At 48.9% G+C, this 24316-nt stretch overlaps 1 protein-coding gene across 4 annotated transcripts in view; it reads left to right on the top strand.

The window, feature by feature from the left end:
• LDLRAD3 (low density lipoprotein receptor class A domain containing 3) overlaps positions 1–24316 on the top strand; it is a gene marked incomplete at both ends in the record, with an annotated part of 208416 nt that overhangs the window by 87183 nt on the left and 96917 nt on the right. For all 4 annotated transcript variants that reach the window (XM_081100448.1, XM_081100449.1, XM_081100450.1 and 1 more), the window contains one exon: positions 14254–14379. In XM_081100448.1, the coding sequence (XP_080956574.1) occupies positions 14254–14379 (126 nt within the window). The remainder of the gene's footprint in view (positions 1–14253; positions 14380–24316) is intronic.

Below are 24316 nucleotides of genomic sequence, written 5' to 3' on the forward strand. Positions count from 1 at the left end.
GGAATGAAGTGAGACCCCGAAGTGCGCCTCACAGAGCCCTCCTGGCCGGCTGCCTGTCTCGCGGGCGCCTTCCCTCCTGCACCCCGCCCCAGCCGCCCCCTCTCACTCTGTGCCTTCGCACATGCATCTCCCTCAGGGAGGGCCTCTGCCCCCCTAGGATAGCCTTTGCGCCCCGTGGAGCTCTCCTGCCTCCCCGCTGTCTTTTTTGTGCTTCTGCTCAGTCTCAGGTTTGACTGGCGCACGAGTCCTACTGTACCTGCCTGATTCGTTTCTGTGTCTGTGTCCCTGTCACACTCAGCTCTTCCGGGCACATTTGCATCCCGGACATCAGGTATGGCTGTCACTCACTGGGGACAGTGACACTCACTGCAGAACACATGACTGTTTGAGTGACAGTGAAATCAGAACCAGCCCACTGGCAGAGAGGGACAAGCACTCGAATGTTTAAGATCATCTTATTTTGTAAGGATAAAAATTTAGGCATTGCCAAAACCGGTTTGGCTCAGTGGATAGAGCGTCGGCCTGCGGACTGAAGGGTCCCGGGTTTGATTCCGGTCAAGGGCATGTACCTGGGTTGCGGGCACATCCCCGGTAGGTGGTGTGCAGGAGGCAGCTGATCAATGTTTCTCTCTCATTGATGTTTCTGACTCTCTATCTCTCTCCCTTCCTCTCTGTAAAAAATCAATAAAATATATTTAAAAAAAAAAAAAGATCCAAAGAGATCATAAAAAAAAAAATTAGGCATCATCCTCAGGGCCTCTCTTACTGCTACCCCTCTCCCCAGTCTCATCCATTAGCAAGCCCCGCCCCTGGTACTGCTAAAGCTGTGGTTCCCAGCCAGGGGTTGGGACATTTTTGATTGTCACTTGGGGTGCTCCTGGCTTCCAGTGGGTAGGGCTGGGGATGCTGTCAAACATCCTGCAGTGCACAGCATGCCCCCTCACCTCACCTCCCCCCCAACATATCCCCCAAAGAATCCTGCAGCCCAAATGCCAATAGTGCACAGGCCCAGACACCCCGGTCCAGAGGGCTCTCCACTGCTCCCACTCCCACACTGGCTTCGGGCCCTCTTATCACCCCCTGGATGGATCTTTCTGCCTCTTCCTCTGCGCCCTCAGTCCATGCTCCACTAGGCAGCAGCTGATCTTTTAAAGATAAATCAAGTAAAAGGACTCCCCTGTGAAGCTTCCCACCACACTTGGGGTCAAACCCAAACTTGGGCTGAGGAAGCCTGCCCTGACCTGCTCCTGCCCTCTCCCTCCACCCGTCACACCCCTGACCCCTGGCTTCCGCTCTGGGTCCACCCTGCCGCCCCGCTTTCTGGTCCAGGCTCTTTCTAGTCTTCTTTAACTTCAAAACTATGGACATTTGGGGGCCTGAGAATTCTCTGTTGGGTGAGGGAGGACTGTCCTGCACCTTGTGGGATGGTTAGCATCCCTGGTAGCATCCCTGGTCTACCCACTAGGTGTCAGTGGTACCTACTCCCTTCCCTGCCACTATTGCCAAAGGTCACACCTGGGGAGCACACCAGAACCGGGGAGGAGCTTGGCCAATTTAGTACCTTCTTGGAAAAGGACAGCTCTTTTCTTTCTGATGTCACCACCCCTCCCTATTTCAGGGGTTCTTAGAAAGTTTTGATTCTTTACGTAGTTATATTCAGAGAGTCGTGCAACGTGTTGGCACTATCTGGTTTTAGAACACTTTCATCGCCTCCCCAAAGAAACCTTCTGTTATTCATTTCTAATTCCATTCCATTGGGATTGGAGAGCACATGTGGTATGATTTCATTCCTTTTGCATCGACGGGGGTTTGTTTGATGGCCTCACGTTTGGAACTCCCCAGAGAACGATTCGCGTGCACCTGAGAACAGTGTGCGTTCGGCTGCTGTGGGGTGGGGAGTCCTGTGGGGTCTGATGGTCCCCTTGGTTTGTTGTGTTGTCTGTGTCTCCTGTTTCCTTGCCGATGCCAGTCGTTCTGTCCATTGCTGAAGGTGGGCTACCAAAGTCTCCAACTCTCATTGTGCAGTTGTCTGTTTCCCCTCTCAGTTCTCTCCATTTGCGTCACGTGTTTTGTGGACCTGTTTTTACTTGCATGTGATTATTATGTCTTCCTGATGGCTTGACCATTTCTTTGTATTTAGGGGCTTTTCTTTGTTGTCTCAAATTCTGTTTTGTCTGATTCTGTCTTGCATCATCTCTCCAGCTCTCTTGGTTTTGGATCTGTTTTTCAGCCTCTGGATTATTCCAATGTGCAGTCAGGCTGAGTGTCTCTGCTCTCAGAGGACAAGTTAGAAGCTGAGGACGGATGTCTTGTCCTTCAAGTTAGCCCACAGCCACCAAGAGATGGGGCCCACGGGGTCACACGCTCCCTGTGACTGGTGCTGAAGGCGCCGTGGCGACTCCGGATGCCTCGGTGAAAAGCTTCCCCGAGCAAAGTGTGTGGCGGGGTGAGTGCTGTGGTTCTGAGACAGCTGCTCTCAGTCTACCTCCTGACGGACAGAGAGTGTTCTCTGGCTCAGCCTGTCAGCGCAGCCCACCGGCCGCCGCCTCCTTCTGTGTGTTGACACTCCCCAACCCAGGACTGCATCCCAGGGGGAGTCCTGGTGTCCCCTGGGCATCACCACAGCTAATCCTCCCCTCACAGACCGTCCCCTGCTGCTCTTTGCAGGTGTTGTAATAACCAGGAGCCTGAGCTCCCAGCTTTTTCTGTGTGTGTGTGTGTGTGTGTGTGTGTGTGTGTGTGTGTGTACCGTCCGGGGAGGTGCAGACACTTGTAGAATGCTGGTCGGAAAGGAGCCTCCTCAAGTCTGAGGGAAAAGAATGTGCACAGGAAGGAAGGTGTGTGAAGAAGAACCTCCAAGTCTGTCGGGCGCAGCGGGCGGGATGGGGGGGATGCTCTGAAAAGTCAATCCTTCTCTGGGCAAAGGTCGTGACCCTCGTTGCTCAGCAAGATGGAAGGTGATCTAGAGTGGGTTCTTCTTCCTTCATTTTTATTCCGACCTGAAAATCGTCTTTGACCCTCGCACCCCTTCCCCCCCCACCCCGCTCCTTTTTTCCCTTTTTCACGTGTCCTCTCGTGTCTTGGGAGTTGTCCCCGAGGTCCCCTTTCACGGAGTGGGATGCGGCCTCGCTGAAGTGCTCCTGTGAAGGTGGAAGCGGTCCTGTTTCACCCGCGTCCGTCCCCACATCTGTTCTCAATCCCAGGACTCTGATCCACTGTCAGGAAGTTTTCCCTCCAAGCAGCGAAGAGCCTCCCGAGGCTAAGTTATCTGACCCACATGTATTTATTATCTTTTCAGAGCTTTTGTTTCCTCCCAAGATTTGTCTATTGAAGAATCGGATGGGAATGTCTGGGTTTCCTGCTTATAGATTCTCTGGAATTTTCATTCATATATATATGCACACACACAGTCATGCACATATATGTGTGAATAATAAAAAGCCAAAATACATAACTAAAAAGAAATAACCCTTTAGGTCATAAGATAATTTTCTAATTCCAAATTTGCTAACTTGTTTTGCCATTTTCCTGTCATTTTTTAATAATAAAATTAGTTTAAAGGGCAGTGGCAGGCCCTCTGAAGTCCCTTATTGTTTATAGTGCCTTTTCCCCTAAAAACCCAGCGACCCTCACGGACTTGGCTCCCTTTGGTTCCCTGGGGGCTTTGGGGGAGTGAGGAGAAAAGTTCTTTGACTTACAGAGCCGCATAATATCATTGTCAGTCCATAAAAATTTTCTTCGTAATAAAAACCCCACATCGGACACATCTTTTTCCTTTATAAAGATGTCTGCTGGCTCCCAGGGTTAGTGTCCAAGCCCCTGCCTGCCTCTCTGGCAGCCTCCCCTCCTGCCACACATTCTGCCTTCCAGGCGCCCTAACGTCTCCCAGATCTTCCCACAGCTCAGCTTTGGTTCACGTCCCTCATTTGCCTAGAATGTCCTTCCTTGTCCTTTGTCATCATCTTTCATACCCAGCTGAAATAGCACCCCCTTGTGCTGTGCTCCCTGGTCCCCCAGGCTGAGCGTCACACTTTTTTTTTTTTTACTTTCTGGCCATCCCTCACAGATCCATTGAGCATCCACTGATGGGTAGAAACCTTTTGAAAATAATAGTAATAAATGATAACAGTCATAATAATAGCTAGTACTATGTAATAATACTGTGTAATACTATAGAACTCTATTACCTACTGCTGTATTATATAGCGTAATATCAAATAACAGCTTATATTTAATACATATAACAATAGCTAGTACAGTATCAATGATCATAGCTAATACTGTGTTCCAGAGAAACACTAAGCAATTTGTATGTTGTCTGTTTTAATCCCCACAGCAATTCCATCATGTGGGTGCTGTTAATATTGCCCTTTCCTGATGAGGAAAACGAGGCACTGGGAGCTGAAGCAGCTTACCATAAAGCATAGCCAATAAGTGGAGGAGCCAGTATTTGAACCCAGGCAGGCTGACGTGTGACCCTGCGTTCTTAACTGCTGTAACACAGGGTTGAAAGGCCAATGTGTATGCAGCTCATATCACACTCATCACATCTCCTTGCAATAATCTGTTTATTGTCTTGTTTTTTTTACTTTTCTTCTTGACCGGGGTGTTCCTTAGCTAGGGACTTCTTGCTAGCAGTAGTTATCTTTGCATGTTATATTCTCTTTGCAAACCCCCACATGTGGTCCTATGTGTGGCTAAAGCGTCTGAGAATTAACATGAACTGACGAAGAACTGAATGAGTAAGGCTGTAGACTGTCTAAACATTACCCTGGTCCCGCCCCATTTTCTCAGGGCGTCCATAAGCATGGAGAAGAGTAGTTTGAAGGGGCACAAACCACATTTTGTGGGAGGGGAGGATATTATCCGTTCCCTGCTACATATCAAGCGTATGCTGTTTTCTCTGCATGCAGAATCCCATATTTTTTCCCAGCCACTGATGAGGTCTGTGCTGTCTTCATGCCTCCTTTCCAGATGGGGACACCAAGGCAAAGGAGGTTAAGTGACTTGTCCAAGGTCTCAGCTATTTCGTGGCAGAACCGGGATAGAAACCCAGATGCCTGGGAGCCCTAAGCCCTTCTGACCTCTTAGCCTCCAAGGCCATAGGCCTCCTATTCTAGTTATAAAAGAGGAAATTTTGAGAGAATTTCTGTCTGAGAATCTTCTGGCAAAGCTGTTTCAACCCAACGTCTTCTGTTCTGTGTTGATAGTCCAGTTAGCCTGTGGTCCTTTGCTTTCTCCACTCCCCGGTGTGTGTCTCTGAAAGCCAATATGGCATTTTAGGAACAAATAACACGTTGTGATTTCTGAGCAATAAAACTTGGAGCCCACGCCAGCAGTCACGCCGAGTGAACCGCTGGGACAAGCAAAGGGCTTTTTTGATCGAGCAATAACGAACTGGGAAAGGCCTCAATTCCAGGTGTGGATCTCACCTGCTGGCTTTTTGTCATTTATTTGGGACCAAAATGGAAGACCTGGGTTTTTTTCCCTCCTTTAGAAAATATGGGCATACTGCTTTTTAGAAGTCTTACTTTTTATAAAGTCTTTTTTTGCTCCCAACATGAATGAAGTCATCTTTTACTTTTAAAAGGAATCACAGTTTGACTTTTTACAAAATGAACCAGTTGACTGAAATACTAGGAATTACCAATCCATTACTTTTTGCGATGGTTTTAGCCAGTGACGGCCACATGTGGGTTATCACATTGGGGATTGTGTGCATGTTGATTCAAATTATGTGACTTTTGTAATTTGATTTGTTTTCTAATTTATACTTTAGTGCAGTACTTATAATTCTCACACCTTTAGTGTGAGCTGAATTGCAACTAGCTTGTAGCACATTTCTTCTGAGAAATAGGGTTTTTACTTTAATGTTTAATTAAAGAAAAGATACCGGGTACGTTTACAGGTACGAGAAGCAAATTCATACTGGCCCCCTTTCAGTTCTCCCATTGCCACATCGTCCCTGCCTCTGGCTTTGCACATGCTGTTCCCCTGCTTGGAACAGCCTTCACTCCACAGTCCCACTAGCACTAAACTTCATCTGTGGCGAAGCCATCGCCGATGTATCCTTACTCTTTGCTGGTATGACACAGTTTGTGAATTAATGATAGTCGAATGGAATGAATAACTAAATGAGGAAGGCCTCGGATTGGCTAAGCAACACAATGGTTTCCTCCTTAGGTGTGTGTGTCTCCACTGAGGCTGGGTTTCCTCTGAGAATCATTTTCTGACCTCAGCCTCAGGTTGAGATTGGGTGTCCTCTAGCTCCCCCATGAGAGCACTCCCGGCACTGCACGCAGAGACTCATTGACCTGTCTGTCCTACCCTGTGGGTTAGGGAGTGCTGTTCAAGGGCCACACAACGGATTGGCTGATGATAGTAGGATGCTGGGGGGTATTTTGTTATTGGCCAAGAGGGGGCAGTACAAACATTTTTGGTCTCTGACCCTATTTTTGTGTTGTGCACCGGTGAAGTGTTAATCCTTAAAAAGTGGACAGAACCGGTTAAGAGTTTTTTACGTTCTCAAAGGGCCTATTTGCCAGGACAGCAACTGTTTGAATAGGAGCCTACAGCTTTTTGTGTAAAGCAGAATGATTCTGTATGTTGCTCATGAATGTGGAAAGAGAGAGAACTGCTGAAATGGGGAAACATTTGCCTGGCTGGTGTGTCTTCGTGGTTGACCATTGACCTGTGGGCCAGGAGGTCGGGATTTGATTCCTGGTCAGGGCACAAGCCTGGGTTCCTCAGTAGGGGGCGTGCAGGAGGCAGCCAATCAATGATTCTCTCTCATCATGAATGTTTCTCTCCTCCCTTCCTCTCTCTGAAATCATTAAAAATATATTTTTTTAAAAAAGAAATGGGGTCCTAACCGGTTTGGTTCAGTGGATAGAGCGTCGGCCTGTGGACTGAAGGGTCCCAGGTTTGATTCCAGTCAAGGGCATGTACCTGGGTTGCGGGCACATCCCCAGTAGGGGGTGCGCAGGAGGCAGCTGATCGATGTTTCTCTCTCATCGATGTTTCTAACTCTCTATCCCTCTCCCTTCCTCTCTGTAAAAATCAATAAAATATATTTAAATTTTAAAAAAGAAATGGGGAAACATTATAATGAGGCCTGTGGTTTCCTTGTGGGTGGGTGGTCTTCTCACATAACGACACGCTCTGGGGGTGATGATCAAAGTATGCCCCACATGGGCCTTGCAGCCAGAATTCTCGGAGTGGCCCTGGTCAGTGCCGTGGCATCCTCAGGGAAAAGACGGGTGGGGTCATTTGCTCCCTGGACATAGACAGGCAGAATGTGAGTAGGGTGTCTACACGTTAGTGCTCATCGGAATCCTCTGGGTGCTCCATAAAAATGCAGGGTCCACTGGGAGAGGCCCCGGGACTTAACACTTTCACGAACATCCCTGGAGATTCGGCTGCAGGAGGCGCTCGACCCCCTTCTTCACGTGACCCTGCCGTATAGGACAGGAAATGCTGGGGAAATGTGGCCGAGGGGACAGTCCTTGGCGGGAGAGCCCGCCCTCTGCCAGAGCCTTAGACGGAGGGCAGTGCGGGCTTGGGAAAGGCAGCCCCAGGAGCGGCTCCTGGAAGGAGGACACTTTGCAGGAGCCCGTGAGGAGTGTCACCCGGGGAAATCAATTCCAGCAAGATGGATGCCCGTCCCCGGTGCACATGTAAAAAGATAAAGGAAGAGTCATGGTTTCCTTGACCGGATAGGAGTGTCCGCCACTCTGCAAAGTAATGAAATACACAGATGTGAAAATGGAGAGAGACAGAGATGGATGGAGAGCAGTGAGCACCGGCTGCAGTGAGGGGCCAACGTAACGTAAACGCAGGGGAACCACGGGGTGTTCTCAGCCCGCGCGCTTCTAGGGAGATCGTCGCCAGCAAGGGAGGGTCAGCCTCCCGGGCAGTCCGGGGCTGGAGGCTTCCCCGAGCCCTTGGTGGCCAGAAGACAGTACCAGCTCTTTAGGCAGGAAGCAGTCGATAGTCGAAAGGATGCCAAAACGTGAAATCTGTATATCCTTTGACCTAGCAGTTAGACCTTAAAGAGTGGGGGACATAATACATGTGTCTAGATGTGCTCCCTTTATTGAAAACACCCCAGATTCCTACCAGTAATGGGACTTGTGGGTACACAAGTAGCCATCCAAAGTGATGGTGTGGATCTGTAGTGACCAATAGAAAAACAGGTCACAGCACAGTAGGTGGCAAAAGCAGGGCTCTGAATAGTGTAATATGTCACGGTGCATCTAACCAGGTGCCCTCTGACTTCTGTGTATTAATTCGGTCCGTAGTTACTGAGTAACTTATGTGCCAGGCGCTGTTCTGGGTCGGGGAGGTAGAGCAACGAGTAAGACAGTGGTCCTTCGCTAGTGACGGGCTTGGAGCCAGCAGCATCCACGTCGCCTGGGAGCGTGTTAGGGATGCGGGATCCCAGGCTCCCCTCCAGACTCACTGCATCTGAACAAGGTCCCGTCTGCCAAAGCAAGGCTGTGCCTCGGGAGCGTGTTAACCAAAACGGCCACAGTGGGTTTCCCCGGGTGGCGGCAGTTTCGGGTAATTTTTAAATTTGCTGCTGTATGTTTTTCTGTTGTTTGAATTTTTCACAGTGAGCAATGCCTTGAGTTGACAAAGCAAGGATGGTAATTATGCACAAGAGCCTAAGGCTCCTGCTGCTGGTTTCCGGGGCCGCCTCGGGCACAGGCTGGCAGCGTCCTGGCGCAGGGCGGGAGGTGGCCAACCACAGAGGCCCCGAGGGGAGGCCCTGCAGAGGGGTCTGTGGCTGGGGCTGTTGCCACGGCCTGGGAGAGGCTGCGGGTCTGATGAGCTGAGTGCGTGGCTGTTTCTGGCTGAACAGAGAGGCTCTGGCATGGCAGCCTCTGTCCGGCATTTCTGCGTGATGCCCACGTAGGGAGGGGGAGTCTGAGTAGCAGCTGTAGAGAGCAGGCCCGCACTGCAGCGCCCGTCATCTGGGGCCAGCGGGCAGCCCCGAGCCCCTCTGAGCAGATCGGTAGCCACAGGTACGATACCTGGTGAGGAGCGTTTCTGTCCGGGGCTCTTGGGGCCTCTAGTGAATGTGATCCCCAGTGCGGGCCCGCGGAAGGTGTGGCCCCCCAGCTCCCGGGCTAAAGCACGGTGCAGACTCGGAGCATGAGGACTGGGTGCTAGAGCAGTCTGACCCTGAATGGCCATGTGGCTTCGGGTAAGTCCCCAGTTGCCTCCTCGGGCCTCAGTTTCCCCATCTGTGAAATGTGAGAATTCGCTTTCGAATGAGCCTGTGTGGATGGCCTGCTCTGCTCCAGATGTTGGCAGGTAAAGGTCAGGCCTTGGATCTGAGGGCATCACACCCTGGCAGCGCTGGCATGTCTCCTTGTCCCCCCTAGTTCTGGCATGACCCCCAAACACCCATCCAAGGGCCATGTCTTCCTGCACTGCGGGTGCTAAAGCAGCCTTTCCTTTAGGGTGAACAGCAGGGATTGCGCCTGTGTTTGCTTATGTCCTTGCTGGTCAAATGAAAATAGTCCTTTGTCCACTCCCGTCTAGTTAAACCTTTTAATTTTTATTTTACTGATCTGTGAAATTCAGAACTGTAACAGCCGGGCTCTAAGGAGGGGAGGACTCCGATCAGGAATGAACCAACCCCAGGATAACCCTGTCCCCTGTCTGGCTGGTGAAAGCTGCCACCTTGAGAAGTTCATTGAGCTACTCCTTGCAAAGTGATGGATTTAAATACGTACTCAGTGGAATGGAGTCACCCCTTCTGCCTCTGTCAGTGCGATTTTAGACACAGAGTCCTTCTTCCACCTTCAGCCAGGGCTGCTGAGGTCTGCGCTGAAATCTCCCCTTCGTGGAAGTGGGGGACAGACTTGGTCCAGGACCCCCTGGGCCCCACAGCGGGTCATGCAGGCAGGGAGCAGCCGACAGCTGCTGTCAGCAACAGGCTTCCCTCTGAGCCTCTGCCAGGCGTTCGGCTGGCCGCCCGTGATCCGCCACAGAGGTCACCTTAGCAGGCGTCTGATGGCCCAGATGTAAATCATAACGGGACAGGCTCCCTCCGACAGAGACAGCCTCTGAGCATCCCCACCAAGGCAGGAAGTCTCGTGACTGATTCCCGAAGACGGTGCAGGGCCAGGGCCAAAGAGCTGGTTAATTGAATGGTAGCTAATTCATTTATAATTACTCATATTCTCACTCTCTTTTCTCTCTTTATCTTATAGAGTCTAGCACCCTTTGGAGCTGGGCTGGGCCTTAAGAAATCTGTAAGGAGGCTGATGAGGCAAGAGCAGGGTTTGAGCTTTGACTCTGTTTATTAGCAGGTTCAAGCCACTTCACTTTTGGACCTAAGTTTTCTTATCTGTAAAATGAGCATTGTGAGGAGTCAAAGAGATGATGTCTGTAAAATATGGAACGCAATGCTCAGCCCATACTGAGCATTCTGTAAATGCTGACTATCATCACCCAAACCCATTCTCTCCTTTAACGGGTTCATGTGTATGTTCAGCAAGTATTTATTAGACATCCAAATGCAGGCACTGTACAGTGCAGCTCCTTCAAAAGTAGCGGATACAAGTATTCCAGTGAGTGTATGCTCATAGCCAAACAGCCCAACACAAAATCCGTGACATTTTGCTATGAAGAAAGGAAAGCAGAATAAGGGCTAGAACAGGGGTGGGCAAACTTTTTGACTCGAGGGCCACAATGGGTTCTTAAACTGGACCGGAGGGCCGGAACAAAAGCATGGATGGAGTGTTTGTGTGAACTAATATAAATTCAAAGTAAACATCATTACATAAAAGGGTACGGTCTTTTTTTTTTTTTTTTTTTAGTTTTATTCATTTCAAATGGGCTGGATCCGGCCTGCGGGCCGTAGTTTGCCCACGGCTGGGCTAGAGTGACTGTGGGTGGAAGGTGGGGTTTCTCCTGTAGACAGTACAGTGGTTAAAGAGACCTAAATAAACAGAGGAGTGAGCCATGACAACTCCTGGGAGAAAGGCACTCCAGGCAGAGGGAACAGCAGGTGCAAAGGTCCTGAGGTAGAACTATGCCTCATGGGCTCAAGAGGGAAACCAGGAGGCCTTCCTCCTTCCCTTCCTTCCATATCTGTCACTTATCTATCTATCTATCTATCTATCTATCTATCTATCTATCATCTATCAATAGATCTATCATCTATCCATCTGCCTATCATCTATCTATCTATCATCTATCTATCTATCTATCTATCTATCTATCTATCTATCAATCATCTATGTATCCAAACCTTGAGTTCATTCTGATGCCTTCAAATCCAGTCCAAAGCCTCAGGGCTCATTTCGGCCTTCCCACGCCTCATTTGTAACATCTCGCTCTGATAGTAGAAAAACCTTGCTCTTGCTGTATTTGTTCCACCTGGTACACACAAAAGCTCCTTTCAGAATTGCTCACCCATACCCTGTGACAAGCAGATAGAACCGGAATACCCTATTTGTGTACAATTCTTTTTCTCGTTAGCCTAAGCGTCCTGTCAGAATAATGATTCCATAGCTACTTAGGCTAGTTCTTTTCTTCCTCACCCCTTTCAGTGTGATGTTGTTATTCACCTGTAATATAGTTGAGTATGTGTTGCTGTTTATATTGCACAGGCACGCGCGCACACACACACACACTCATGGTTGATTTTAATTGTTTACTTTTGGGGTATGTGAGATACTATCTTGGTTCTGAGAGTCAGAGTTGTACAGATAGACTCAGAGGAGTGTGCATCCCTCTTGTCCCTGCAGCTCGTTCCATCCCCATCTCCCATCCTTCCCACCCACCTCTGTAGGTAACCAGTGTTTTTAGTTTCTGGTTTATCCTTCCTGTGTTTCTTTCTCACAGATGAGGCAGTACACGTATATTTTCTTATATCCCCCTCTCTTGCTATGGGGAGGGTGAAAGTACTGTAGGTGTTCTTTCACATGTTGCTTTTGCACTTACTAATATCTCCGGGCGATCACTTCACGTCAGTTCATAGGTAGTTTTCATAAGGAGCTTTATTAACTGTGGTAATCAGAAAAAAAGAGTTATCAATTAGTTATCAGCAACCGGATATCAATTTTAGAATTCGGTAAGCCTAGTGATGATGATGTTGATTGGTGATAAATAGCATAAGCATTATCATTAGTTGAGCATCTACTGTGTGCCATGCTCTGTGCTAAGCATTTTATATACATTACTAGAGGCCCAGTGCACGAAATTTGTGCAGGAGCAGGGTATGGGGGTGTTCCTCAGCCTGGCCTGCACCCTCTCCAATCCAGGACCCCTCAGGAGATGTCCAACTACCGGTTTAGGTCTGATCCCACAGAGATCAGGTCTAAACCAGCAGTTGGACATCCCTCTCACAATCTGGGACTGCTGGCTTCTAACCACTCACCTGCCTGCCTGATCATTCCTAACTGCTCTCCTCTGCCAGCCTGATGGCCCCTAACTGCCTCTGCCTCGGCCCCCGCCACTGTGGCTTTGTCCAGAAGGATGTCCGGAAGACGTCCGGTCTAATTAGCATATTACCCTTTTATTAGTATAGATCTCATTGACTCCTTCCCTAGAGCCCTGTAGGTAGGTGTTAGCTGCAGTTTATTGAGGAAAGGAAGGCTCGGTGATATTTAGAAACGTGCCCCAGTCCATTAAAAGTGGAGCCACAATTTGAACTCTGCCCCAAGTTTGTGCTTTGTGAAGGGCACACCAGCACTGACAGCAGTTCCGGGGTACCACGGAGCCATGTCCCAGGCCTGCAAACCCTTTTGATTGTGGATCAGCTGCTGCTCACGGTGGCATGCAGCTGATGGCAGGAACATGAACGCAATTTATTGCCTGTTTGTGCCAAAGAAACGGCCCTTCCTTTTTGAGGATCATGACTCCTGCCTCTAAGACAGGCGACGAGAGGGATGCTGGGTGGGATCAGCTACCTGGGATGCAGTAATAGATCCCATCTCACACCTCGTCAAGCGCCGGGCCAAGCAGCCAGCGCCGTTAACGGGAAAGCACATTACCCCACAGGGCCGTGCGGTTAGCGGGACACTCAGTCAAGCCCAAGCCACAGCTTCTCTGAAAACTGTTTGTGCGGCAGAAGGGGAAGAAGAATTTCTTTGAGCAGGAGTCTGGCTTCTGTTTCCACAAGTGACAGCCTCTGGCAGGGGGGCAACACGACGGAGCTGGCTGGGAGCGTGGCTTACGAGTCTGAGTGCCCAGCCCTCATGCCAGGGCCAGGGTTTCTAGCTGTGTGACCTTGGGCAAGTCACGTCACCTCTCCAAGCACACCTGGAATGTGGATGAGAACCAGACCCATCTTTGTCCTGGGTCCCCGAGACTGCCCCACGGTTCAGCGATGTGCTGGGTGGAGTCATAGAGCTCAGCCTATCATTTGTTACAGCCCAGGAGAGCGGTGAATGGAGTGAGGGCCAGAGGAAGCCAAGTTCAAACTTCCGGGCTTCCTCTCCCAGGGGCATCAGGCAGGATGCCGTAACCCCCCAGTGACAAGTCGTGACAATGCGTGTAACATTTTCTATTGGGGAAGCTTGTTAGAGACTCGGTGCCCAGGGTTTTTACTGGGAGCTGGTCACACAGACACCCTCTCCCAAACTCTCAGAATAAAAGCAGGTGTTCCGCATACACTGCGCTGTTTGCATAGTCTGGGCGCAGCGAGCCACTGTTATGAGAATGGAGAGAGCCCTGCCAAAAGCCAGGTTCCCAGATGCCAGCTTAAGCAAGGGCCACGCTTGCCAGCCAGCCTTTCTGAGGATAGCAGCCTCGGGCCTGTGGAGTGACCCTCTTCCTCGCACCGCCCCATCGGTGGCTGCTGGGTGGATTAAAAGAGATGATCCCCGTGGAGCGCTGGCCGCTCCGTCTAGTGTCAGAAGCGCTCAGTGAATATAGAGAATTACTGCGACAGCCAGGCGATGAGTCTGGAATGGCTCATTAGCACCTTGAAAACACGTTCCATCCATCATCCATCTACTCACCCGTCGCTTCCTGGGCGGCACATGTTGAGTGAGCCCCGCTGCTGCAGGTGCTGTCGGCTCCCTGGGACTTGGGGAGCAGCGGGAGCAGCCGCTCCCTTCCCAGAGGGTGATGCCCATGGGCTTCCAATCGGGCGGGTGTCGGGGGAGGGTGGTGGTGGTAAGTACCTTCTGGAGGCTTCCAGGTAAATGCACAGGGTCAGCGGGGTGGGTGTGTCGTGTCGGAAAGCGTAACCTCCTGACGTCTTGCTGTTTGTCCTGTGTCCTCCCGCAGCCAAGGTCAAGTCGAAATGCGGCCCGACCTTCTTCCCCTGTGCCAGCGGCATCCACTGCATCATCGGCCGCTTCCGGTGTAACGGGTTCGAGGACTGTCCCGACGGCAGCGACGAAGAGAACTGCAGTAAGTGGTCCTGTGTTCACTCCAGCCGCCCCCCGCCTCCGTGCTGGCCATTCTCAGCGCTGACTTCCTCCGCCACAGGCTCCGGCGTTCTCTGCTGAGCCCCAGACTCCGTTCTTTACCGCTTCCGGCTGTGTCGGTGCCCAGCTGCCATTCATCAGGGCTCTCCTGAGTGCACGGGGCCTTGGTGTACTGTTTTCAGTGCTGACAGTAGCGGTGCAAATGCAGGTGTGTGATCCCTGTGAACAGGTCAGGCATCTGAGGTGCAGAGAGGGAAACGAGCCCATCCAGGGCCACGCAGCGCACAGGTGGCTGAGCCAGTCCCAGGCTCATTCAGACTCTCCTCTGAGTGACTCTCCCACGCGACACCCCAGGTCTGTGCGCTTGCGTTCCTTCTTACTTTGAATTCTTTTCAAAAAAAGATGTTTCTAGCCTGGTTAGCGTGACTCCGCGGTTGAGCATTGACCTAGGAACCAGGAGGTCACGGTTGGTTTCCCGGCCAAGGGCACATGCCGGGTTGCAGGCTTGATGCCCAGTGTGGGGCGTGCAGGAGGCAGCCGATCAATGATTCTCTGTCATCATTGATGTTTCTATCTCTCTCTCCCTCCCCCTTCCTCTCTGAAATCAATAAAAAATATTTTTTTAAAAAGAAAGATGTTTCTATATTAATTATACACATACAAGAAGGATATGTTTTGAAAAACATTCAAACAGTATAGGAAGCTAGAGTTTTTCTATTTGTGACCACCTGATTCCTTTTCCCTGCTGTATACTATTCCTCAGTATGAACACAAACATCCCCCCACCCTTTGTTCTCCCTACCCCACCTTGCCTCTAAGCGCTCTCCGTGTTGAGCGTCATACTCTTCGGCCTGGATACGTGCAGCCCCTTCCTTGCAGCATCTCTGTGTCCAGAACCACTTCACACACAGCGGCCTCAGTGACCTTCAGGCGTGCCTTCCCCGCCCCATACTGTCCCATCTCTCCCAGCGGTTGCTTTGTGCCTGCTGCTGGCCATGCGGGTGGCTGCTCGCTGTTTCTTCTTTGCTTTCCCCTCATGTGTTAGACTACTGGAGCCCTGGTCGCTGTATCTGCTCTGGACAGATTTACCCATGTATTTTCTGTGTCTGCATATTTTAGTAACATTTTTTCTTCTGACTATTAATGAAAGAATTTACAAAATATAGGAACGTATAAAGAGGGAAACGAAACTGCCCAGAATGAAACACTATTAATATTTGGGCTATTTCATGCCGGTCCTTTCTCTCCCCCGCCCCCTCCATCTCGCTCTGTCTTCTCTTGTATGTTTAATTGAGATGTCCTCTTTCCTGTGACCATTCTCTCCTGTTATCAATTTTTTCAAAATGTAAGTTTCAGTGACTTCCATGACTGGATAAATTGATTTTCCCTCATCCCATCGGTTCTATTTTAAGTCCCTGAAGAGGAGGTGGCTGTCTCCTGTGTTATTTATGTCTTTCCAGGGAGCTGTCATGGCTCTACCCTCACAGCAGGGACAGAGGGAGCTCATAACTCTCTCCTGTGCCTTCTCCTCTTGCCTTATTTCACCTTCTGGGTCTCAGATGGCAGAAATACAGCCCAGCCACTCAATTACTGAATGGTTAGTGCAGTGGCCGAAACCCACCTTCCCACTGACAGGGTGTGGCTGGCTGAGCAGGTGAGGTTGAGCTGGCATGTCTGGCCTGGTCTGTGTTTGCCCTAATTAGGCAGGAGGGCGAGCCTGCATGACCTCTTTGCACAGGGGTTTCCTTGTCTCCAGAAGCAGTGCTGAGAGCCTGCTCCTGGGGCTGTTGTGAGAATTAGATGAGATAATATCTGAAAAGTGCTTAATGCAGTGGTTGGCACATGGTAATCACTTATAAAAACATAGAGTGAGCCCAACTGGTGTTGCTCAGTGGTTGAGCATCAACCCATGAATCAGGAGGTCAGGGTTCGATTCCCAGTCAGGGCACATGCCCGGGTTGTGGGCTCAATCTCCAGCAGGGGGTGTGCAAGAGGCAGCTGATCAATGATTCTCATCATTGATGATTCTCTCTCGTCATCTCCCTTCCTTTTTGAAATCAATAAAAATATATTTTAAAAAACAGAAACAACCCCCCCCCAAAAAAAATGTATAATGACTTAAAACTATGAGAGATTAAGGGGATGACCATAATTACTAGGATTTCATCTTTGGCTTCGGATGTCCAAGGACATTCTTTTTTTTTTTTTTTAACACTGTAAACATTTTTATATTTAGAATTAGCCAGCTGGACTCAGTTTAGATCATGCCGGTTTTGTTGGCAACATGCAACACATCCTAGTGGGGAGCCGGTGGAACATATGCCTCATCTCTCCATCCAGCCTGATGAGGGTGCTGACCTTGGCCACCTCAGTGTCATAGAGCTTCCTCACAGCCTGTTGGCTCTGGTGCTCGTTGGCCTTGACGTCCACAGGGAACTCAAGTGTATGATTGTCTTCTCTCTTCTCCATGGTGGACGCGGTGGTCAGGGGCAAGTTGACGATGGCACAGTGGGCAGGCTTGTTGCTCCTGGGGTGTTCTTCTGAGGATATTTGGCCGCAGTGTCTTGGGCCCTCAGAAGCTGGGTGACGGGCGGATCTTGTTGGTTCTTTTGTGGCTGTGGACGCCTTTCAGCACTGCTTTCGTTGTCTTCCAAGCCTTTGCTTCGGCTTTGGGAGGGCAGGGGCTTCCTCCTTCAATTTCATCTCCATCTTCATGGAAAAGACATGCTTCCGTTATAGTTCATTTCGTGTGTCTGAGCTCGATCTCTGCCTCCTGCTGTGGGGATCTTATAATCTCAGGGGAGAATTCTAGATATGTTGTATTTACAGGGTGTCCCAAAAAATGTATACACACTTTAACAGCCAAGAGCTCAATTTTGAAAATGAAATGTATTTTAATAAACACTGCCTTTATAATTCTTCAAAGTGTGTGTATACATTTGGGGGGACACCCTATATAGTCATAGGTCTATACTAGAGAGTTATCCAATGGCAATTAAAAGCAAGTGTCACACTAAGGTACATTCTAAATGACTGCCATGTTACATACTCCCTGCCGTGGTTAAAGACTCCGTGTGATTTAAATATGTGGATATTGGTCTTTAATTATTGAAGTGAGTCAATTATATCCATTCCAAATTAAGCCAGCCTTTTCCTTTGGCTTATCTACCATTTAAAAATACGATTCTAACTCGCTCTTTTGAAAATTGGTAAATAAAAGGAAAGACTCAAGGTCTTACCCTCCCTTTCCCATATGATTTGCACTTCTGAGTAATTAAATACCTGACTTAGAAAGTTTTCTTTTAATTGAAGAATAACAACTATAATAGAAGAATGAGTGAATGAGGGTCTCTCAATTTTGTAACCACTAATTAAGAATGGGGTCACCAATGGCCACGAAACCTTGAGGTGAAAAATTGATGCAGGGCTTTACAATCGATGGGCAAGGCTGGAAACCACTGAAACCCGCAGTCAATCTCCTCACAGATGGCGAATCAATATGGTACCACTTCCGGTGGAGTGGAGAACCCATCACTCTATAGATCCACCTGCCAGTGATTTTCAACCTTTTTCATCTCACGGCACACACAAGCTAATTACTAAAATTCTGCGGCACTCCCAAAACCAGATTATATCTTTTGCCAATCTGATAAAAAAAAAAAAAAAAGGTATAATTTTGAGTCATTCACACCGGATGGCTATGGTTGTGTTGGCTATTGTCAGTTTTCTATTTGACAGTCTAAGGGGGTAAAGGTCAGTGCCCTTGATGGACTGTCAGGGATTGCATGTTTTAAAAATTCTTGCGGCACACCGGTTGAAAACGGCTGCTTTATGTTATAGTTGTCTTTAGTGCATCTACATTAAAAACTCTCAAAGACAGGGTTTTGATGTTTGCTTTGAACGTTCAAATACATTTTAAAGTGCTCCAGAGGCAAAAAACAGTCAGGGCAAGAATAGTTACCCAGATAGTTACTATTTTGGTTGCTGTCCCTTCATTCCTGATGTTTCAAGTCTCCTGCTGGTATCATTTCCTTTCTGTCTGGAGAACTTCCCGCAGCAATTCTTTTAAAGCAGGGCTGCTGGCTCCCGGTTCTCTTCATTTCCCTTCATCCAAGAATGTCTTTATTTCGCCGTCATTCCTCGAGGATATTTTTACTGCATATAGAATTCTGGGTTGACAGTTCGTTTCTTTTCTTTAAGCATTTTAAAAATGTGGTGCCACTTCCTCTGGCGTCTACGGTTTCCAGTGAGAAGTTTGCCGTCATTCCGATAGTTTCTCCATAGAGAAACTATCATTTTTTCTCCGGCTGCTTTGAAGATATTTTTTCTTTAGTTCCAGCAGTTAGATTATAGCGTGTCTGGGTATGTGGATTTCTTTCGAGTTCATCTGGTGAGGGTTCTATTTGAATTGGAAGATTTTTGTCTTTTTCCATACTTAATACATTTTTAGCTATTGTTTCTTCAAATATATATATTTTTTAAGTACCGCACTCTTTCTCCTTTTCTTGTGGGGTTCTGGCAACACAACTTTAGTCCTTCTGTGACTGTCCCACAGGCCCCTGAGGCTCTGCTCATTTTTTAAATCAGTGCTTTTGTCTTTTTATTGTTTGGATTGGATAATTCCTATCTTTTGTCAAGTTTACTTTTTGCTTTCAAGCCCATATAGTGTGGTTCTTTATTATTTTGGTTACTACATTTTGTTCTAAAATCTCCTCTTGGTTCTTCTTTCTAGCTTCTGCTTTTTGCCGAGACTTGCTGCGGTCCATTTGTTTCAAGAGTGTTTGTGATTGCTTGTTTGAGTATTTGTAAAATAGCTGCTTTAAAGTCTTCATTGCATAATTTCAACATCTGTCTTATCTTGGTGTTGATGTCTGTTGAATACCTTTTGCTTGTGAATGGGGCGGCTCCATTTCCCCCAGTTGCTGGTTTCCAGGGAGATGGTGCTGGGAGGACAACAGCCCCCTGAGGCTGGGATGCAGGAAGAGGAAGTGAGGGGTAACCACTGTGGGATGGGGAGCAGATGGGAAGCATGAGGCCTGGTGACAAGAACTCTCTCATTGATGAATGTTGTCAAGAAGCCTTTGAGGTGGAGAGGGACCGACTTCACAGACTTTAAGTGGATTAAGGGTGACATTCCCTGGGTCCTACTGGAACCAGATTGCTTCATTTCCTGCCCTGAAGCTGGCCAGTTGGTTTTGGGCGATGGCAGTGGGCCCTTGGCCCTTCAGATGTGGTTGAATTAAATGCCACCAATCCAATTAACCTTGGAGCCAACCATAACTAGGCCCGCCCGCCCCCTGCGGGGAGGCAAGTTCTCTCTGCAGAGCTCATGGGCCGGGAAGCCATCCCCAGTCCCTGCGTTTGTTGTGGTCTTAACAGAGGAGCTTGTAAGTCCGCAGTTGAGTTTTTGAAATTGACTCTGCAGACAGCTTTCCTCATCCCCGTTGAAATAAATACTGTAAAACACATTGTTCCTCTCCCCAGTGAGCTGAGAAAAACGATACATTTTTCAGTGGCGGGTACACTTCAGCAAGGACAAAGAAAACTCAGATTACAGAAGCTGCGAAGACATAACATCCTCAAGTTCAAAGCTCTTCCTGGCCAGTTTGTGAGCAGCCTGTTGAGCCGTTACTATTTCAGGTTCCAAGGGACCACGGGGCCCTCTGGCCTTGACGCCTGCCCGCCCTGAGCCTGGATCCGGCAGCGTTGGCCACTGCAGTCCCACGCATGCACAGGGCCCTGAAACTGGGCGAAGTCTGGTCAATAGCTGAGGCCCAGGAAGGAGTGTCGTGGAACTTGCGCCATCTCGGGGCGCCGGGGAGATAGGCCGCCCCGGTCAGTGAGTCTGTCCAGTAACTGACCATGTATGCCTGGAGCACCAGTGCTGACAGGGATTTATTTCTCTGAGATGTGTTGCATCAGTGTTTAGCTGGTGAAAGCGTGGGGCTGTTTTTAGGGGCGTCCGTTTTTAGACTGGAGTGTAATCCAGGGTTGCCTTTGGCTCCTTTTAGAACGTTCTGGTCTCGTCAAAACTATCTTAGGCTGCTCTGTTTGTGGCATGCTTAAGGTTGTTTGTTTGTTTTTTTATAGCTTTTTTAGTTTCCCTTCTAATTTGCTGTGTCCCAGGGAACCTGAACACAAACCTCATTTGAATTCACATACAGAGAATCAGTAGACCCTGAAGGAGGGGAGGCCCCAGGGCCCTTCCCCAGAGCTCCCAGGGGGGGCATGGACCATGTGTGTTCCGATGGTTCCGAGACCCTTTTCCGGGCCTTCTAAGGGTTGGGGGAGCGTTCCCCCAGCACCCTCGCCTGTTTCTCTGCCTGCATGGGGGGGGGGGGGGCGGGCGGTGTTTTATGAGGAGCCCGTGGCAAGGAGGAGTCCAGGTGTGGTGGTTTACAAGCGCGTAAACTGGGCAACTTGGCACCTCGTGAGCAACCGGGCACCTCAGTGTGAAAGATACCAAAAGCAGGTGTTTGCGAGACCAAGAGAATCGTGTGGGGGGAAAAGGGAAGAAAAAAAGAAAGGGAGTGATCACCAAAACATGTCTGCCAGACTAGACTCATAAAACTTCTCAGTGAAGACTTTCAAACGTAGTGAAAAGGAAAATTAAGTGGATTTCTGGGTTCCCAGTACCCTGCTTTAATAATGATATGACCTCTAGTTGCTATTCTATTATCGTAACTATATTGACTATAGTTAATAACACTATATCATATTATTCATATGACATTACATTATGATAACATTACAGCTATATTAACTATAGTTCATCATACTGGATTGTATATTTGAAAGTTGCCAGGAGTATGTAGATTTTAAAAGGCCTCATCACAAAAAACAAACAAACAAACAAAAAAACTTGTAACATTGACACAAAAATTTAATTATGGATGGTGATAGATGTTAATTAGACTTATTGAGGTGATCTGTTTGCAGTATATACAAATATCAAATTATTCTGTTGTACACCTGAAACTAATATAATGTTCTTTGTCAATTATATCTCAATTAAAAAATCATATTACCATATTGCTTTTTTTGCTTTAGAGTTTAGAATAATAAGATGTTATCCAGTATCATTACAAGCCTGCGGTATTTCCCTCTCAGATCCTACCCTTCTCTCCTGGGGCACCCACTGGCCTGAATTTAGCCTTGTTTCTTCCAGTGCAGGTTTTTATTCTTTCAGTACATATTTTTGTATCCATTGATTGTAAGTAGCATTCTTCATGCATAATTAGGATGGGTCACTTCACGCAGGTGGTACAACATTGTACATATTCATCCATAACTTGCTTTTCTTCCTCACTATTACATTTATGAAATTCATACTTCTTGTCTCTGATTCATTCATTTTTCACTAGTGTTGAGCAGGGGTTGGCAAACAATGGCCCCTGGACCAAATTTGGCCTACTGCCTGTTTTTGTAAATAAAGTTTTATTGGAGCCCAGCCATGCTCTTTGTTTACGAATCTTCTGTAGCTGCCTTGCACAATGGGAAAGTTGAGTAGTTAAGACAAAGACCAAAGGGTTAGCGAAGTCTAAAATATTTGCTATCTGGCCCTTTACAGAAAAAGTGAGCCCAGCCCTGCCAGTAGAATTCTGATGTAGCAATATCGCACATTGTAGCTATTCTTCAATGGGTGACATCTGTGCCATTTTTAATTTTTTTAATATTTTATTAACAGTGCTCAGTAGCACTTTTTTTTTGTTCAAAATTCTCTGTAGAGTGTATAGCTGGATGTGCACATGCACCTTAAACTTGACTGAATATCACAAAATTGGCCTCCAAGGCGGACCCACCAATGTGCACTCCCACCTGCCGTCTGTGAGACTTCCTCTCTCCGCACATCCTGCCGGCAGCCTGGAGTTCTCAGCCCTTAAGCTGGGCACGTTGGTGCGGTTAACGTGGGCCTTCATTACAGGTCAGCGTTCCTTTAGGTTGTGGTTGACCATTTGCCGTTGCGGGAGTCGCCTGCTCATGATATCCCCGCCATTTCCCTACTGAGTCGCCTTTTTCCTCTGGAGTGACGAGAGTTCTTTATGTGTCCTGGCTGCCGATCCTTTCCGTTACGTGTGTTCATACCCCCCAGTGACTGGGTCTTCAGTCTGGATTCCTTACCAGAGCTGTGTCTTAAGATCTAGTCAGCCTTAGTTCATCTTGAAGATATGTCATCTTTCTATACACATGCACACATATGTACACATGTTTGTAGCATGTGCATATGCACACACACACACACGACCTCTTTTTCTTGGGAAGGTTTGCACCGTCTACCTTTGTGAGAGTCCGAGGGTGAAGAAAAGGAAGTGGTTCCCAACAGCGTCCGTGAGGTTGATCGAAAACAGCCTTCCCCACCAGGACAGTCGCAGAGGCTTGCAACCAGCCGGTCTTGGAGCAATTTCAGTGCCCTCCCGAGGCTGTTCGTTAGAGCGAGCGGATTGTTTCCCGGGCTGTGGCTGTGTAGACGTGACCCGCAAGGTCCCAGGGAAGCTGAAGGCCACCGTGGTGGGGCACGGAGGGTTTGGCGGGCTGCCTTGGACAGAAACCGAATGTGACTTGAGGTTTTGGGTTTCCCCGTTTCGGTTTTGGCTGAAGTCAGACCCTGGTTTCAGCCCGATCACGTTGAACCATTCTGTGGCCCACAGTGATTTAGACTTAAAACTCCCATTTCCAGGCCAGATTATTTTTGTTGGACTTTGCACTGGCCCGTCCTCTTCAGAACTGAGAGCACTGGCTTCCCCTTCCCCTCCCTGTCCTCTGACCTTTCACCTCAAACTTTCCGAGTTGAATGAAGAGTAACCCTGCGGCCTTTCCGGGGTATGGACCCTGTGAAACTCACAGTGCCTGCAGCCATGATTTCTGCCTGTCTTACCAGTGGCTCAGTGAGGCGCGGGAAGACTGATGAGAGCTGCCATCTTGCAGTTGCCCCCCGACCCCCTAGAGGCCCCGAGCTCCTTGCGCCTGACCCCATAGCACTCTCCTGCCTGGGCCCGGCCCCCCGCTCAGGTGCTCTTCCCACATGCTCTTCCCACACGTGTCATCCAGGTGCGGGCTCAGTGCATCTCCCAGTTCCAGGATGAGCTGCTTCATCGTCACCAATTCACTCCTTCAGAGAGTGCCACCCTCCGGGCAGCCGGCACAGGCAGCCCTAGGGGACTGTTCCCTGTGCTGTGCCAGGTGTCAGACTGCACTGCATGCTTCCTCACCTGTCGTCTCAGGTGATGCTCCCATTAGTGCCATCAGCAGCCGGGCCAGCTTCCTGGGCCTGTGACCAGCACCATCTTTCAGGGCCTGTGCTTGCCTTAGAAGGAAGGGCACCACGCTGGCTTTGATGCCCTGCACTTGCCTTCTTGAATTTTTAAATAAGTTTTCAACAGTTGGCCTACGTCTTCCAGCTTGCACTGAGCCCTGAAAGTCAGGTAGCCGGTCCTGCCCACAGATCGAGGCGCCGAGGCTTGAGACGGGTTGTAATTTGCCCGAGATTGCACAGCTCATAACTGTCAGGGCTGGGATCGGAGGAGTTTCTACTTTGCTACTTCGCTGATTAAAAATAGAGCTCCGAAGAGCCTTGCGGGAATTGCCCTACAAGGAGTGAGGCAGATCGTGCTGTAGAAATACTGATTTTCTGTGGAGATGTGCTTGCATGTCGTTAAATAGTTTTGTGGTGACCCCCACACCGGCCAGTTGCCACCCTTGTCTTTGAGGGAGGAACCCTATCGGTTATTTCTTTTGAGGTCCCTGAGAGTGCCTGCAACAGGGTGCCTCCCGGGGGAGCCACGCAGGCCGACCAAGTAGGTCAGTGGGCTCCTTTGACTGCAAAGAAGGAGAGCGACCACAGGGTGTCAGGAACTGTCAAGGTGCACGAGGAGTTAAGATGCTGACCCACAGTTAGGGAGTGGGAGGGTCTGGCATAGCTC

Source organism: Myotis nattereri, assembly GCF_964212035.1.
Source record: "Myotis nattereri genome assembly, chromosome: 9".
Lineage (NCBI taxonomy): Eukaryota > Metazoa > Chordata > Mammalia > Chiroptera > Vespertilionidae > Myotis > Myotis nattereri.